Below are 18744 nucleotides of genomic sequence, written 5' to 3' on the forward strand. Positions count from 1 at the left end.
CCTCAAAAACGGCAAAATTTCAAACGCCGCCAACATCTTCATTTTTAAAGGAATCAAGACGTAACAAAAAAGGTTATGCGTGATTTCACTTTGTCTATCAAATGGCTATCTCGGTTTTTTGAAAATTTTGGATTTTGACCCAAATTTTTCCAAAAAACTGACTTTTTTTGGAAAATTATTATAAAATCCAAAATTTTGAGTGTATCGAAAAAACCGGAATATATGTCAGAGAAGTAGTCTATGTGCACCTATATACCAATTTTTAGAAGAATCGGTTCAAAAATGTGGGAGTTATTCAAAATTTTATGACGTCACGACACACAAAAATTTTGAAAAATGATTTTTTTGGAAGTTCTAGACCTCGTACGGAAACAAAAATAGCACCATTCGATTAGCCGTGAAAAACTGCATCAGATAGACACCTTTTTAGGCCTTAACAACCAACTTCAAAATTTGACCTCACTTGACCTGACCTTGACCTGACCTCGACCTGAAATTCATCCAGAGGTGGTCCATATCACTTATTGAGTGTGCCCATTGAATTCTATGAATAAAATGACCCATAAAACATGTGTCGCACATGCCCTTTTCTATATTTTGTTTTTGGTGACCTGACCTGACCTGACCTGACCTTGACCTTGACCTTTAAATGACATTGTATGCAACAAATATTGTCTTGGTAGTCTAAGAACACGTTTTGGGCAATCAGTCTCAGTCCAATCTCCGGCAACTACGGTGCAAGGCCGATACTGTAGAAACTTACATTTTGTACCCTTGACCTGACCTTGACCTGACCTCTGACCTACTTAAGCAAAAAAATTTGGGCTCTTTAGATCCGCCTTGTTGAGAGCTTTCGATTGCCGTTTTCCCCGTCTTTCTACGACCATCGGTTCGGAAGTTAGACAGGGGGGGCAGAATCTGCCCCCCCCCCCCCCCCAGCAGGGCGCGTATGGCTGAACAGCCCAGCGGGGCGCGGGTTAAAAGACTTTCACCCTCGGCGTCTTTTGCCGTTTGCATTCATAGCAAGGTTTCAGTTACCTAGGCAAATAAAATCATGTGAAAAAGATACATTTTCCCTACACTTACGTAAAGATCCAGGACTACTTAGTATCCGCATTTTTTGTTTTTTGTTTTGTTGGGTTAGGCCCTTTCGGTCCAATGAGACCATTTCAGAGCCGGGAGGATGATAGGATATAGGGGGAGACATTGGTCTGGGCAGGCACCCTAGTGAGTCGCCGGGGCTGAGCCCGTCCAGAGTACAGGCCACCCAGCCCCAAGGCACTCACTGCACCCGGCTACGGGGTGCGCTCCCTCGGGAGCAGCGGTGCCGCTCCAAGGGAGCAGCCCGCATGAGATAAAGTTGCCTGTCCATCCCGGAGGAGGGTTGCGGCATGGAGGAAAAGGATTTCAGTATCCTGAGGATAGAAGCACGGAACGGTGATTATCCGCAAGGAACAGTGAACACTTCAAATGCAGATTGCCGGTGTGCCTACCGCTTAGTGAATTAAAGCAGCGTTATGGGGAATACGGGCGCCCACTGGCGGAAAATGTGTCCGACAAACACACTCCGTCTGGATAGAGGTCGCTGCAGACAAGTAAATCGGCGAGCGGTGGACGGTGGTGAATGCTAAGGTTGCGACTGAAGGATATGCTAGCGCTACATCTTCGGTGTCGAGTGATGGCCAAGAAGAGAGTGACACGGTTCAGGGGCGGATCCAGGATTTCCATAGGGTGTTAGCACAGGGGCGGCATATTTTCCGCCATTTCCGCCGTTAACCCGCGCGGGGCTGGGGTCTCCAGCCGAACGCGCGGGGCTGGAGGTGGGTAAATTTTACCCCCCCCCCCCTGTTATCTCCCGAACTAATGGTTCGATTTGGAAAATTCAAACGCCAATCGAAAGATCTCATCACGAACAACTAAAAACATGTACTTAATTTAAAGTTTGAGCCTTGAGGTCAAGGTCAAGGTCAGGTCAAGGGTACAAAGTGCAAGTTTCTACAGTATCGGCCTTGCACCGTAGTTGCCGAAGAATGGACTGAGACTGATTGCCCAAAACGTGTTCTTAGGCTACCAAGACAATATTCGCGGCATACAATATCATTCAGAGGTCAATGTCAAGGTCAGGTCAGGTCAGGTCAGGTCACCAAAAACAAAATATAGAAAAGGACATGTGCGACATATGCTTTATGGGTCATTTTATTCATAGAATTCAATGGGCACACTCAATAGGTGATATGGACCACATCTGGATGAATTTTAGGTCGAGGTCAGGTCAAGGTCAGGTCAAGTGAGGTCAAATTTTGAAGTTGGTTGTTAAGGCCTAAAAAGGTGTCTATCTGATGCAGTTTTTCACGGCGAATCGAATGGTGCTATTTTTGTTTCCGTACGAGGTCTAGAACTTCCAAAAAATTTATTTTCAAAATTTTTGTGTGTCGTGACGTCATGAAATTTTTAATAACTCCCACATTTTTCAACCGATTCTTCTAAAAATTGGTATGTAGGTGCATATAGACCACGTCTCTGACATATATTCCGTTTTTTTCGATACACTCACAATTTTTGATTTTATAATTATTTTCCCAAAAAAGTCAGTTTTTTGAAAAAGTTTGGCCAAAATCTAAACTTTTCAAAAAACCGAGATAGCCATTTGATAGAAAAAGTAGAAGTACGTATAACCTTTTTTGTTACGTCTTGATTCCTTTAAAAATGAAGATGTTAGCGGCGTTTGAAATTTTGCCGTTTTTGAGGCGAAAATGGCGAACATGACGTCACTAAAACATCAATTTCTCAAAAAATTTCCGACGGATTTCGCTCAAATTTTCAGGGAACGTGTCAAATTGATGTAAGAAAAGGTACTGAAAGTTTGGCGGCGCTGCGCGCCGTCGTTTTTGAGTTATTGCAAAAATTCGCGAGGGTGGGTAAAATATACCCCCCCAGTCCCGCGCGGGTTAATACGGGGCGGCATTCACTTTACTACGGGGGAGACACTTCGACGTGGAGGGCGGCACTCTGACTTCAGGGAGAGAAGTGACGTTATCTGAGGGTTAGATATAAATTCAGAAAGTTACTACAAGAGATCGTTATGAAATGAACTTTAAAAATGCGCATTTCCATAAAATGCACACAACCGTCTATTGAAAAAATGCCGCCCTCCGCCGCGGAGGGCGGCATTTTTTCGATAGACTAGGGGCTTTTGCCCCCAGAGGCCCCTGGATCCGTGCCTGACACGGGCAGCATTAGCATTGCAGACACTTATACACAGCTTGTGCACCTTGAATTATGGTTCTTCAATCTTTAAGATTGTTCAGGTAGCTGTTGGCTATGCTTAGTTCATGACTCAGGTTATCTGTACATGAAGAAATGGCCAGTATGTACCAACATGATCATGACTCATAAGCTAATGCTTCGTTGAATAACATCACACTGGACGTCATTAAGCGGGTGTTTTTTGTTTTGTGTTATGCAGCGATTCAAATGAGTCCAAAACAGTGTGTGCCGTGCGATGATAGGAAAGGCCGTTCACTTGTTAGCAGTAGGTACCTTGCAATTCATCGATATTATAGGTAATTGCTCAGGGAACACGTAGAGCCAATGTTGTTGTCGATTCCTGTAGGTCTCAGGGGATAGGCTGCCCCACTTTGTGTAAGCAAACACGTCCTGTGATGAAGCAACATGTCCCGGTAAACTAGCAACTGCGCGGCATTTGGTGGAAGAGCAGGGAAGGGTGAAGACCAGCAATATCAGGTCTACCTTTATGATCATCGAACTACCGCATCAAACAGCAAATGAAGGTGAGAATAAGGAATTCAGGCTATTCAGCAGACTTATTTTCCAGTCAAGTGCGAAAAAGAGGATCTTTAGGCACTTAATTCGTGCTCATTTCCATTGAAAAGGCCGGTTGATCAATTAACCCTTACGGCTCTGGTTTGTCGCCTAGTATTCCGAATTCCTTTGTGACACCGCAGCTATGTGTTTACTCTTTTTAGACGTCAAAAGGGACTTGTGAATACTGCATGCTTTTGAAGAGCTAATTTTTATCAGCACATATGTAATATTCATTAAAACGCTGAACAATAACAATATTCCTGGGGGAGGGGGGCCTAACAATATGCGACTATGATAAATGAGTCCGAGAATTTATCATAATCGGGCTGCTCGAATTGTCAATGATCTTCCAGTAAACCATCAATTAATCGTGAAATAATTCCGTTTCAGGAGCAATTGATGTTCCCCAGTATAAGAGGCCCCAGTCAATGCTTCTGGATATTCCAACCATGCAGCCGGCAGAATATTCCAAAAACAGCACTGGAGTGACCTGCGTGACGTCCTTTGTCAGAGGTCTGGACTGCTGCGTGCTGATTCGTCGGGCGGTGGTGCTGCTCCTGCTGACCGCCTGGGTCACCATGTCGGTGGTCAAGGTGCAGCAGCTGCTCTCGGAGCCGACCTCCACCAGCACCCACTGGGAGGAGGACAACCTGCTGCCCCACCTCACCATTTGTCCGGCAGCTACCATCAACACCACCGTCGCCACAATCATGAACAAAGGCACCGAAAAACAAAAAAGTGCACTGCTTGGCAACAAAACGCTGCTGGAGTTTTTCTGGACGGCGGGACTGAAGTTAGACGACATGCTGCACAACGTCGTGCCTACAGATTCTCCCGGAGAATATCGAGATTTCTTCGGAACTTCGTGGAAGGCATCGGTTCACTATTTATCAGGTGGGCTTTGCGCGACAGCGAAGCTTTCTTCGAAATCAGATCAACTGTGGTCGTTTATATTTTTGAAAATGCGGCCAGAGTTTATGTCGCAAGGGAAGGCTTTCGAGTTTTTATTACACGAGCCGGACACATTCTGGGGAGAGCCACTACCGCTCGCTCAAACATATGTCATCATGAACGACACACGTTTTGCGAGCATTGTTATAACGACCTACCGACAAGTGCGCCCCAGTCTGCGCCGCTCTCCGTGTGTGACAGATCCCGACTACAACCAGGCTACCTGCAAACGACACTGCTTCTTCGCTGATATGAACTGCACTCTGGAGCGTATTCACAACTCCGAGAAGAGGCTGTGCCTGGCAGCCGACTTTGGATACTTTAAGGCCTACAGACTTTTCAAGGGACTTCTCACCGCATCGGAAAGCAACTGCAGCTGCCCTGTATCCTGCGTCCGGGACAGGTACACTATATCTGCTCGGCCAGGCCAGGCACTGTTCAACAGCGACGTGGAGCTGCACATTCAGCCAGCGGGCATTCGGAAGGTACTGGAGACATCCATTTCATATACCATAACCGACCTGATGGCCGATATCGGCGGCTTTCTGGGTTTGTTTCTCGGCTGGTCCTTGCTGACATTGTGCGAGCTTGCACAGGATGGAGCGGGATGGGTGAAGGCCAGGTGCAGACGACAACCGAAACCCTCAAAATGGGCACATCATGTCTTGAGCATCCTTTTATGAAAACGCAAACAACCTACATAAAACGTTGGTATGGCAGTAGCTTCAGATGCAGTGGTAAGGGGGGGTGACAGACGGATCAAGGTCATCCATGGTCGGTGCTCGGCAGGTTGGTTGAGATGACCAATCCACAGCCACCTTATGAATTTCCAAAAATACCCCGAATAGTTTTCTTCCTTTATTTCTCAACAGGACCAAGCAAACAATCGATCGTACAGTATCAGTCTAACTCTAGCCCTCGCCGGCACAGGCCATTTTGAGTCCTTCGACGGCACAAGGGGGGGGGGGTTGGTACGACCCCCCCTCGCGTTTGGCCCCTGATCGAGCTAGAGATTCGCAGAAAAAAACGAGCGTGTTGCCCGTCACGAGAGGAAGCCGATGATACCCAATTTTAAGGTCCTAGGTCATCGGGTGACCTTCCAGGTCAGGTCAATGACCCGAAAACCGGGAAAATCGGGACCTGTTAGAAAGTCGTAAAGTGTGGCTGCCATGTGGTTTCCCGGGGTGCTGATCACGAATATCGAGTTAGTTTTGATCATAGATGGTCTTTAAGCATTTAGACCAGGTCGTGTCAGGTCAGGTCAGGTCAACCGGTAGGTTGTGACGGGTATTCGTAATACGTGTCAACCGCCTCGGACAGCTTCGTAACATGTTACGAAGACACCAAAACTACTTCGTAAATGTTCAAATGGCTGCTAAATTCGAATTCAGCTGCAAAAACTAGCCTAGAAACATGTAAAACTCGAAAAAGTGAACCGAGGTCACCCGAGGTCACCAAAGGTCAATGACCTGACCTGACCTTAAGGTGACCTTGACACTCACCCTAATGCATGGGAGCAACATCAAATCACATGTTTGAACGTTTGAAACCACGAAAAGCTTGCAAACGCGCGGCTAATGCGAGCCGACATGCGCCGAACCGCGATTTCGGCCAAACATGGTCACAGAAAAGAGGTCACAGGTCAAAGGTCATTGGGGTCAGGGTCATGAAATTTTCCGGGTAGGTGTAGAATTGATCAATGCGAGGGTACTGAAAGTTTCGTTGCGATCGGCCGCTTTGTACGTGAGTTATTCGCGAAAAACCTTAAGGGGGGGGTTGCATCAACCCCCCCCCCCCTGTGCCGGCGAGGGCTAGAGTAATGCATCGGTAATATTTTGATCCTCATCATACCTTTAAGACAATTATATACTTTATCATGGTCGGACTTTAGCTCCGTGGCACCGCATGGCAAGTTATCGCTCTGCAGTGCATCAAATCTTACAGGCCTAGGCCATAGCTTCACGGTACAGCATACCCAACAGGCTTCAGCCATTGCTCTGCGGTACAGCATATTCCACAGGCGTCAGCCATAGTTCTGCAGTACAGCATATCCCACAGGCGTCAGTCATAGCTCTGCGGTACAGCATACCCCACAGGCGTCAGCCATAGCTGATAGCTCTGCAGTACAGCATACCCCACAGGCGTCAGCCCTAGCTCTGCGGTACAGTATACCCCACGGGCGTCAGCAATAACTGCGGTACAGCATACCCTACAGGTGTTAAACAGAACACCACGACACAGTACTTACATATGATACCTATGTAGATATAGACATACACATGTTATCTATGTATGTACTTTATGTGCTTTATGTACATACTTATGTACTATATGTACTATGTACTATGTGCATACATGTAGGTATATAGCACAATCATAAGCTATAGCTCCGCGGAGGATACATACGGCATATGCCTATAAAGGTGTCAACCATTGTTGTACGGTGTAGCTCTTTTTAGGATACTTCTAAGAGATGTGGGAAAAATGTATCTCTATATGACACAAATATATGACATATGACACAAAAATTGATATAATATGACACATAAAATTGAATTATAATATGACACAAAAATTAACAATAAAACATATAGCAGCAAACACAAGCTTGTATCTCACGAGTGCCTACTGGCCCAACGACATCTTAGCCATTTCTCATTTCTTCAGTAAAATAATTTACAGACTTTCACCGACTAGTTATTTGTCTATACTTGGCCACTAGCCAGTGCACTCCACCACAGAACAGGTCAATCGAAGAAGCTCCTAGCCAGCGCAAGGTGTCACGAAAGATTTCGAAGAGCGAGAGCAGCGACCAGCCGAGGAACAGGCCCATAAAGCCCCCGAGATCGGCCAAAAAGTCGAAAATGTTGTACGAGATAGTCGTAGACAGCACGCTCCTGATACCTGCCGTGTGAATGTCCAATTCCATTCGGTCCCAAAAGTATGGCTGACCGGGGCTGGTGGATATAGTATAGCTGTCACGAATACAAGGCTGGGGACAGTTACACTTTTCAGAATAAGCTGGGAGAGAATTGTGCACTATTCCGTGATAGACGAGTTTTCTGTAATCTGCCACCGTGCAAAGTTCCATGTCAGATTCGTTGACTGTCTCGAAAGTACAATTCAGTTTGTTGAAAAAGCAGCGAAGCTCGCAGTCACCTTGGTCATATTCAGGATTGCCTTCACAAGGAGCCCTTTTTAAATTGATCCTAACCTCACGATATGTGGTAACCACGATCTGGTCATGACGAGAGTTGATATACTTTGAATACACTTGTTTCCGTGGAAATAGTTGACCCCAATACTTGGATCGTCCATGAACAATCAATATATAGGCCGGGCCATTGAATGTCGTAAACTCAGGCTGCCTCTGCAGAACGGGGCGGTACCATTGACTCTGTGACGCTGATGTCGCGCACAGTCCCCCATACGAGAAATGGACGGTAGGCCTCCACCTGCGCCCAAATATATCCAAGACCTCTCCAGTCACGTTAGTAGACCGAGCAGAGTAAAACATGTCGTCTAACTTCAGTCCCGACGTCCAGAAAAACTCCAGCAACGTATTGTTGCCAAGTAGGGCACTTTTCTGCTCTTCGGTGCCCTTGTTCATAATTGTGGCGACGGTGGTGTTGATGGTAGCTGCCGGACAAATGGTGAGGTGGGGCAGCAGGATGTCCTCCTCCCAGTGGGTGCTGGTGGAGGTCGGCTCCGCGAGCAGCTGCTGCACCTTGACCACCGACATGGTGACCCAGGCGGTCAGCAGAAGCAGCACCACCGCCCGACGAATCAGCACGCACCAGTCCCACCTCCTAGTACATAGCTTTGCGGCGGCCATCGCCGGTCCAATGATCTTAGATTTCTGCTCTGACGCGCCTTGGACTCTTCGTGTTTATAGCAGGAGCTCGTAAATAATGTTAGCGAACTATTCGACTATCTGAAATGAATGGAAAAGTTAGTCGGAATACCGGTATGGTATCGGTACCGGTACCGCCATGAGGAATGGCCCATGAAAACATGCACATACTTAAACGGTATTCTGTCCCACCTACATCATTTTTAGATATAACTGAGCAATAAACTGCCATTGAGAGCAAACCTGGGTGTTTAACGTTTCACTTTTTGTTTGAGAAATGTGTACTTGCTCTTGGTGTCCATTTACATTAGACATACCTATGAAAAGTACATGTGTGCATCACTCATAACTTTATACCTACCCAAACTTACCGGATCTTCCTTCTACGTCGCCTTTTCTGGTACTGAGCCGGCGCATAGGGCAATCACATATGTATGTGAGCCTTGCATGTCTCCTTACGCCATAATCCCTCAGCGATAATAGCTAATCTCGCATGCGCGATGACCGTATCAGCTTTGAGTTTATGTTTTCAGTAATTTCTTTAAGGCCAGGACCCAATCTATTTGCCACTGGCACGTTGATAGGGACTTGTGAAAGTTTTGCGTTTTTTTTATAAATTTAGTCCGAACCTTTTGATGGAAGGATTCACAAGGACAGAGCCACCGCTAAGCGAGGCTTGTTGCGGTGACCCTGCCCTCTACCCTCCGATCGCGCAATTCCAGTTCTATGGCAGAATTTAGAGTCCAAAGTTTAACGTGCGCACATAGCCGCGCACTGCCGGTCCCCTCACTGACTTCGCCTGGCTACGGCCTGCCACCAACCGCAACCATACCTGTCAGGAGGCCCATAAATGTCGAGCGCCCGTCGCGCTTCGAACCCGGACTGTTATAACCGGGAACGCGTGCTCTCACCACGCGGAGTCCAACACTCTACCAACTGAGCTACGGGACCGGCTCAGTGATGGCGTTAACCGCCATCAGTGTCCAATGAATAGCAGGAATTAATTATTTGTTAAATTTCTTAATGCTTTGATCGCGGTAGCTAAACATACCATTTACGATTGGCCACGCCGGCAATAATTTCGATTCTCCTTTAGGTAGCTGCATTTTTTACGCTGAGTCGATACATAGCTGGGAAGTATCCGACCTCTACGTTACTACTTAAAATTACTATAACTTTTGCAATGATACTGCTGCACTTAATTCAGCTCATAGAAGATTCATTTCGCATGTGAGTCATTTGAGTCGGCTAGTATCCTACAAGCTTTCATTATAATGCGTTATAGGTGTTGCATGTGTGATTTTTCTTAAAAAAATGGAACATTGTGAAATCGACTTATTTTATTGTAGCAATAGCGGAAACAATGGCTGTTGGTGATCAGCAATGAAAAATCGAGTGAACATATTGACATAACATTCAACAACAATGGAATTGATGCATTCAGTTCACGCACCGAAATAAAACACGACAAACACGAGGCACATCCCGTCGTAAAACATCGTAAAACACATATCACATTTCACGGCAGCACCAGCTTCCCAAGCTTTCCAAGCCTGGTCACATTATCCAAGACGGTCAAATAGCCTTCTCAGGAAGGACGACAGTCCTCCTCCACTATAACTGGGCGCGGGTTTCACTGGACCGTCCTGAGGACCGACTCCAGCAACGTGTATCAATTCCTGAGTAGTTTCAATCCCTCCGTCAAAGAGTTCCCCCAGTTCCCCCACCTCCCCCCGCTCTCCCCCGGTGGTTCCCCTTCCTCCCCCTGCTCCGGCAGACACGGTGACCGGCGCCGCCTCATAGCGGCGCGGCTGGTCAAAGAACTTCAGTCCCGTCTCTGCCACCTCGCCCGCCTTCTGGCGCTCCAGACAGGCGTCTGCAGGCTCATTGGGCCCACACACCCTCCCCTGGACACACTGCGGCTGCAGCAGGTCGAAGAACAGCCGGCCCACGCTGTCGGCCTCCCGCGCAGAGGATGCCTTCAGACAGCGGTAGAACTCCTGGTCACAGGCGCAGTGGGACCTGAGGCAGACAGGACGCTCAGGGTTAGACGCTGCGGGGGACAGTGACAGAGATGGTATAATGCAGACCGAGATAAAACAATCTGAAAACAATACAGACGTTGAATCGAGTTGGAACACTGAAGCAGCCATTTTCCGATTACATATTAGCGGAATCGACCTCGTTTCTATGTAACTCCATCAGTAGACTGTTTACCGCTATCCATCGGCATCAAGTATTCGGGTATTCGCTGGCTCCCATAAACAGCAATTTACAACTGAATAGATAATGAGCGCCTTGGGCAGCAATTACAGAGACTTGGTCACACTCGCAATAAACTCGATCGCTGCTTTTTTCGGTGTTGATTACCCAGCATGAGTCAGGAAAATGCCGCCACCATCGGACCGTAAACACCGTCTCGGTAATACAATGACGCACACGCGAGCAGCTCATTAAAACAAGTGATGCATAAATAAATGCGTCGCCTCACCGAGAACCACAATCGCCTCACCGTGAAAGGGCTGTAAGCGCGAGGTCGCACGATAAATATCCATTAGGGGACTAAGGGCTTGGCTGAACACTATAGGTACATGTCTCTCTCATGCTAAAGGCGACCTTGAAGCACGAATTATGCATGAATAGAAGAAGGGATTTCCCAAACAGTGATTTAAAATACATTATGACCGTAAAATGAAGTTCTAGATCTGACTGGGAAATACCCTACCAATGTACTTTAATACTCGCCGGCCGAGGGGGGGTGGGTGCCGCCCCCCCATAGGGTTTTTTCGCGATAGCTCCGAACACGCTGGCGATAGAGAGCTGAAACTTGGCATACCTGACCTTTGATCCAAGACGCATCTTTTGACACCAACCGCATTTTTGGGTCAGGTCAGGTCACTGACCTATGACGTCATAAGTGAACCTCTGCACGGTCTTCAGATGTCGCAACTTCGCAACGCCCTCACTGCCAGAGGAGATGTCACAGGGAAATGAAACTTGCAGGATCTAGTATCCATTATGAGTCCCACAACTTGTATATCTCGGATTTTTCCTAAAGGTCATATGAGGTCAGGTCATTTTCATGACCTCACCATTATAAGTCAATGGGGAAAAATGAAAACTGCTATTCTGGCGCCGGGAACGATCTCCAACTATCTCAAGCACACAGAATCGTGATTTGATGCACTCCTTGCAAGGTTAGATGCGTCACTTTTGCAATGTTGACCATGCGTGACGTCATTTATGACGTCATCAAGGTCATATTAGTTTTTCGTCAATAACTCTTGATCAAATTGAGCTAGCGAGTCGGGAAAGCTACCAATGGACTCAGGAAGACCTGCCGAATCGAATGATATGCGACATGACCTCTTTCGACCAACTTCGTGACCTGGGGGTGCTGACCTGACCTTGACCTGAGGTCAACACCCCAAGTTGACCTGACCCGGACAAAAAGTATATTATTCGACGCGCCTGAGCGAGGCGAACACGATGCTGCCAAAATCGGCGCTCTGCGGCCGTTTTTTGCGAAGTTATTCACCAAAAACTGAACCGTACCTTGGGGCACTTGACCTGACCTCAGAGGTCACCGGTTGACCTAGGACCTTAAACTCGGGTACCAATCTCTGCGTCTCGTAACGGCGCACACGCTCGTTTTTTCCGCGACGCGCTAGCTCCACCAGGGGCGAAACGGCGAGAGGGGGGGGTCGTACCCGCCCCCCCCCCCTCGGCCGGCGCGTATGTAGAAAACCAATAGGTCTGGCGAGGGTTAAGACCAGTGTCAATGCTACGCAGTTGTCAACGTGACAGTGCAGCAAGGACGACCAGCACATGCCTGAGCAAAGACTTGCTTACTTAGTGTACACTCCCCAGTTGAAGAGGTCGTAGCGCCGTTTGTAGGCCTTGACCTTGACCGGGCAGAGGTCATGCGTCCGACAGCAGCGGTCCAGCTCGGCGTTGGTTCCGAGGTCGTTCCAGCCTTCGGCAGTGTCTCCCAGACCACACCACTTCGTACCTAGAGAAAAGGAGACGCTCCATAAAAGCTCTTTACTTCATAAATTTGCATACACTCAATCTAACACTTAATTTGTGTACCACCGCTCACAGACCCCATGAAAGTTATATATCTTTTTAATACCGAGCAAACACTTTTAATTGCCTAGACCTTCATGGATTCATATGTCGTTCCTCTGCATTCTGTACGGCCTACTAACCGGGCACCAGTCCCCTGAGCAGCATGCTGGCGTCCCAGTGGTCGCCGCTCTTGGTCAGCTCGGCGGCCTGTCCCTGCGGCCGCCGGCGGCGACGGACAGTGTCCAGCTGCTGGCACCGCCGCAGTGTGTCGAGCATGTGTGACAGGGAGACGTTGGTGACCGGCCGCTCCCGTCGGATGGCCGCCAGTCGCCGGCGCTCGTCATCCGCGTAACTGACAGAGCAGAAAGGCCACAGTGAGCTGGGTTAGGGTGTCAGAGGTCACAATCAAGGCGACAAATGTCATAGTCAGAATAACAGGGATGGGTTAGCGCGTAAATAACTGCATACAAAAAAGTTCGGCAAAAATACAAAGTGAGGATTCATCGGCACATTTAATCTTACTTTGACGAAACTAACGTTTCTCTAATCTGATAGAAAATGCCTTGAGCGAATCGTTTGCTTTATAAGTCTCGTCCTTCAACAAGGAGAAAATGCATAGAATGCTGAACGAAACAGCAATACGGTCATCAAATCCTCCTCTTTTTGTCCTACATTCAGCAAAAGCCTCCTTCTGTTCGTATAGCTCTGTTGAAAACACTGGATGTTATGTATGAAGTACCTATTCTGTATTCCAGCTGATCGATTTGCTATTTGTATGCGAGTAAATGAACAGGGGATAATACCAACTACCCGTATCACTGTTTGCCATGATTGACAGCCACAGCACTGCGGCATCTCTACTGTTTTTACCGCTCAAACCCTGGCAATAGGCTCAATAAATGGCTCATTTATCGCACAGGAGGAGGGCACATTCCAACGAGTGCCGTTTTTGTTAGTTTGGCACAACAACAGCCAATTTTGGTGTAGTGAGCTGGAAAACGCTATCGCTTTGTTTTTTCCATTTGCCATCAAAACGATGCCCTTTATTCATAACAACCGTCCTTTCGGTGGTGCAAGCCTAACATTGTTGATGCCGCTCTTTAAGCCCATTGTCCTGGAAACCTATGAGACCACTGACCAGCATCCACGTTGGGTGACTCACCATTCACTACGTCACTCGTTACCGATCCGCGATGGACTGAAAGTCGTCCAGCTTCCCCTCCCCTCCCCTCTACCTTCCACCCTCCCCGCCCCCCCCCCTCCCACGCGACGAGTCGGGTCGGCGGCCACGCGCCACTTTCACTTGCGCGACAGCGTGGGTTGGAGGCCAACGGCTCCAGGTGCGTGTCCGACTACCGAAACCCACAACATCCGATAGTGCGTGACCATCCGGCCCGGCCGATACACCTCAGTCCCCACCGGAGCTGTGAGAAGTGTGTGGTGACTCAGACCGGGCGACAGGGCACTGAACGCGCTGACAACGATTTTTGATACCTATATAGATGACGTGTGAAAAAGTCGGGCAGGGATGGGTAAATCGGACAAGGGTACGGTTTACTACGCAAGAGGAAACTGGCTAATTCTTTCTAGAACTTACATTTGGCGCTTACACGGCGAATGCTGCTTTGCGACCTTGTACATACTATATCGTACTTTGCAGTGAAAGCGGACATACCAGTTCTTGCCTTGAAGTGCAATACTATGCAAGCGCAACAGGGAAACTCGATGCATGTTGATCATCATTGTTGCACCTCTCAAGCATAGGTATACGATGTTAGTATACCTAATGAGGATCGTCATGGAGAGAGAGAGAAAAAAAAATGAAGCCTTGCCAGCGGCATTACGAGGGCCGATGGGACGTTTTCCCTCGTCCTAACGTCGCTCACAAGTTTTGCAGAATAAAAACGGTACCTACCACTGACCTAACAAACGATAACAAAGGAAGTAATTTGAAATCCCTTTAACAATCCAAAACTTTGATTCCAGGCAAATAAATGATTTCAAAGGTGAAGGTTAAAAACCGAAACCATTGCACAACAAAGCCACGTGCGTCGTGCACAATCGCAGGTCATGCAGCGTCCACCGCTATCCGATATACGACACGTTCTCAGTGACCGACACTTTATCATTTAGGTCGCCCACAAGTCACTCACGCAACACACCAAACCGATCCCACGTTCTAATGCATTTTGACCTTGTGTTTGAAAAGGTTAGATATTGACCCGAGGAAGATCGATTGAGAGTTGAGACCATTATTTTGGCGATCAGACGAGGTCTTGAGGCACTTTTGACGGTTGGCGGAGGGGAGCTATACGTGCTCCCCGTCCCCCAATTGACATGGAACGAGTTTTTGAAGCGATTTTAAATCCGACGCTGTATCCGTGGCTGTTGCTGACCTTCACGGATATCTATGTATTTGAAGACTTCAACATTCCGATTCTTACGGAGCGAGCGAAGCGAGCGGAGTCTTACGTAGAATAACGGAAATTTCTGAGTATGAGCGGCCGGCCGGCCGGCCGGCCGGCCGGCCGGCCGTGCGGACGCTTTTACGAGGCTTATATCTCAGCAACCACTTGACCGATTTACATGCGGTAATTTTTGTAGGGTAGCTTCATTCCTTCTACCAAGTATTGGACTATTCCCCATGCATGTGGGTGACCCCTTATGCACGTGCCACGTGCAAAACGAAGAGGTGTCAGTTTTTTAATTGTTGCAATATCTCGGTAACTAAATGGCCGATTGCGCTGAAAGTTGGCATGTAGGTAGGCACCCACTAGGCACTGCATATCCATGTGCCAGAGTTGGGGTGCTGCTGCACGTGCGCACGTGCAGGGGTCGTTTCCAGATCTCGAGAACGGCTGGACCGATGGCGCTCAAATTTGGTACACAGTTAGGGACCAGTTAGTAGGGTGCCGTGCACAAGTCAGTTGGGACCCATTTTGCACGTGCGCACGTGCAGGGTGCCGCTCCCAGATCTCGAGAACGGCTGGGCCGATTGTGCTCAAATTTGGCACATCGCTAGAAACCGGTCAGTAGGGTGCCGTGCACAAGTCAGTTGGAGGTACCCCCTCGAAATTTCGCACGTGCAAGACTCACCCCCTCGCTCGCTCCGTTAGTCGCCCCAAAAGGCGCTATACTGGTAGTAAGACATATTCGTTTAACTGTCGTATGAGAATCAGCATCAAAACTCATAAAGAGGACTAACATGAGCTGTCATTTGGAGCAGTTCGGTCACTTTAACCCACACACAGAAAAATATTAACACCGTTAGCGGTGTAATTGCACAGTACATATCTGAGCACTTGAGGAAAGTTAATTTAGTCCCTTCCCCGCTTAACCCTAGAACGCCTAGGGGGGGGGGTGTATCAACCCCCCCCCCCTGAGGTTTTTTTCGAAGTGCACGCTAAACGGCTGGTCGTAGCGGGCTGAAATTTTCAATACCCTCTGGGGCAACCTTTGTGCATCTTTTGCCGAAAAAAATTGATCGGGTCATGTCAGGTCACGGAGTTATGACGTCATAAGAGGTACAGCCTCCGGCCGACAGTTACCAAACGTGTGCGCCGAATCCCTAGGTTTTCTGCCGGTGATACCCACATTGTTTGATGGATCATGATGAAACTTCCCTTGCATGTTGGGGCAAGCATTGGCTATCGTGTGGTGCAAGAAAATTGACCGGGTCAGGTCAGGTCACGGAGTTATGACGTCATAAGAGGACCAGCGTCCGGTACTATTTTTGAAAAGCGCCCGAACCACTATTTTGCTAATTCTTGTCACCTCAATGGGAATATGCAGCAATATTAGCTTCTATAAGGAGCAAATGGACCTTCCAAATCCAAAAATACAATCAGATTTCAAAAATTTAAATTTTGATTTTTCGAATTTCTGCCGCCGACTGTGACCTTGCCGACTTCCGGCGCTCCCAACGCGCCATTTTTAGAGCTAGGGAAACGAAATACATACCAAACGATAGAGAATTGATCAAGGAACACTATAGTGAAGGTTTCAAGTCGATATCTCCCACCGTTTTGCCGCAATCGCCGCGGAAAGTTGAAAAAAAGTCTATTTTTCCGAAAATTTGACCTTTGACCGGTCAAAAGTAGGTCAAATGTTGACCTAGGACCAAAAAATATACCACCAATCGCGAGATCTCGTTGAGAGCAATCCGTTGGTTTTTTTCCGCTAAGCTCTACGACCTTCCGTTTCGAAACGCCAGGGGGGGGGGGTCGTAACACCCCCCCCCCCCCTGGTCGTTCGTGTTATGAGAAATGGCCTGGTCGTGCGAGGGTTAATTAAATTACTCGCGCTTCTAAATGAACACCAGGAAGAAGGTAATAGAACACTGTTAGGAGGGTTGGGTGTTTTGCTACATGTAGTAAAACACCCAACCCTCCTAACAGTGTTCTATTACCTTCTTCCTGGTGTTCATTTAGAAGCGCGAGTAATTTAAGCGGGGAAGGGACTAAATTAACTTTCCTCAAGTGCTCAGATATGTACTGTGCAATTACACCGCTAACGGTGTTAATATTTTTCTGTGTGCAGTCCTTAAAATTCATAGCACAGCCATCTACATAGGAATAGCAAGCAATCCCGTACCAATTGAAACGAGTAATAATTACAGGCAGTCCCAGTCAATAACTGAAGCGTCACTGAGTACTCACTTGACCTCGATGGTATCGCAGCGTGTCAGCTCGCCGTTGTCAGTCATCTGGAGCGTGAGGATGGTCTGCTGATGGTGCAGGGTCACCACCTGACCTGACCCCGACTGGTGCTGCTGATCCAGGGTCAGGCACAGGGCACCCGCCAGCAGGCAGGTCAGCCAGAGCAGACCCAGCAGACGCCGACGGCCGGTCATGCTGCACCGCGGGGACGGGGAGAGTGAGAGGAGAGAGCGGCGCGGTCCGGTCGGCAGGGAGAGAGCGCGGGGAGACCGGCCGTTGCCGGCGCGTGTTGAGTGCCGACTGACAGCCCCGCAGGTGGCGGGGAGAGGGAGCGGGTTGCCAGGGAGGGGCGGGGAGGAGGGGAGGACCCGGCCGGACAGGCTGTGGGCGGCCCCGGAGTCAGCCGGTCGTACCGGACCGGGCGGCGCCCAAAACCGGTCGCCAATGCGTGGTGAGACGGCGGTGGCAGGAGGTCATGACAGGATGAGGGTCGAAATTTAAATGGGTTCGAACGATTTGAACAGGAATCAATAGGAAAAACGGTCAACCGGCGCTGCGGATTTTAGTCAGCAATGAAGGCAAAGTTGCATACCTATGTATATCTCAGGAAGATAGACGGCCGGTGAGTTCTGAATTTTTAGGTTTCCGTTTACCGGACAGACTATTGACAACAATACTCGCTTTGTCTCGTAATACAGGTATCTAAAGTCAATCCCATCCTTTTTTCACACGAGGGGGAGCAAATGCTAAGGATTGAAACGCAAGTAAAATTATGCTAATGGCCCGACTTACCAGCATTGTGGCAGAAAAGCGCATTCCTTAGCGAGTCGACACTTGTAGTAAAGCACGCTCTTCACTTTCCGCACGATCACATGGCACCTGCTCATTATCGTCGAGCATATCAAACCAGTCACACCAATACCATCCTATCTGTCGGACGATGGCAGTGAATATTATCACACTCGTCACTTGCCGGACACACTTATTAATCAGACATCAATGCGTCTGAGACCAGCGCAGTGCCATCGCTGGCTTCGGACTACTGTCGTCCGCTCCGCTCGGCGGAACCGGACGACCATGGTAAATGTGGGTCGTAGCGGTAACGGTCCTTCCGTGCCGAGCCAGTCGGCATCGGCACAATGCTGGAGACGGGTCGGTGAAGGCGTAGAAAGGAAAACCTTTACTACCTTTGCTACCAAATATGCCATATGCTACAACTATGGCGCAAATGCTTCAATACTTTGAAGCTTTTAATGTTCATACGCAGATTCAGCGAAAGCATGAACAGGAATAAAAGCAGGGCCATTGGCCAAAAGAAAGTTTTGGCTATATTTGAACCAATCAGCTGCTAAGCTTGACTCATCAACAGCATCACCATTGTATAGC

At 48.3% G+C, this 18744-nt stretch overlaps 2 protein-coding genes across 2 annotated transcripts; one reads left to right on the forward strand and one right to left on the reverse strand.

The window, feature by feature from the left end:
• Positions 1 to 3704: 3704 nt before the first annotated feature.
• LOC122384786 lies at positions 3705 to 8065 on the forward strand. The gene is made up of 2 exons (XM_043372526.1): positions 3705 to 3791; positions 4216 to 8065. The coding sequence occupies exons 1-2, from the start codon at positions 3755 to 3757 to the stop codon at positions 5457 to 5459; spliced, it is 1281 nt and encodes a 426-aa protein (XP_043228461.1). The 5' UTR covers positions 3705 to 3754; the 3' UTR covers positions 5460 to 8065.
• Positions 8066 to 9951: 1886 nt separating this feature from the next.
• Positions 9952 to 18394, reverse strand: LOC122384783. Its single transcript, XM_043372522.1, has 5 exons — positions 18151 to 18394; positions 17359 to 17553; positions 12841 to 13052; positions 12482 to 12641; positions 9952 to 10651 (listed from the first exon to the last, which is right to left on the reverse strand). The coding sequence occupies exons 1-5, from the start codon at positions 18243 to 18245 to the stop codon at positions 10192 to 10194; spliced, it is 1122 nt and encodes a 373-aa protein (XP_043228457.1). The 5' UTR covers positions 18246 to 18394; the 3' UTR covers positions 9952 to 10191.
• Positions 18395 to 18744: the final 350 nt, after the last annotated feature.

This window comes from Amphibalanus amphitrite, unplaced genomic scaffold (genome assembly GCF_019059575.1).
Source record: "Amphibalanus amphitrite isolate SeventyFive unplaced genomic scaffold, NRLGWU_Aamphi_draft 000198F_arrow, whole genome shotgun sequence".
Lineage (NCBI taxonomy): Eukaryota > Metazoa > Arthropoda > Thecostraca > Balanomorpha > Balanidae > Amphibalanus > Amphibalanus amphitrite.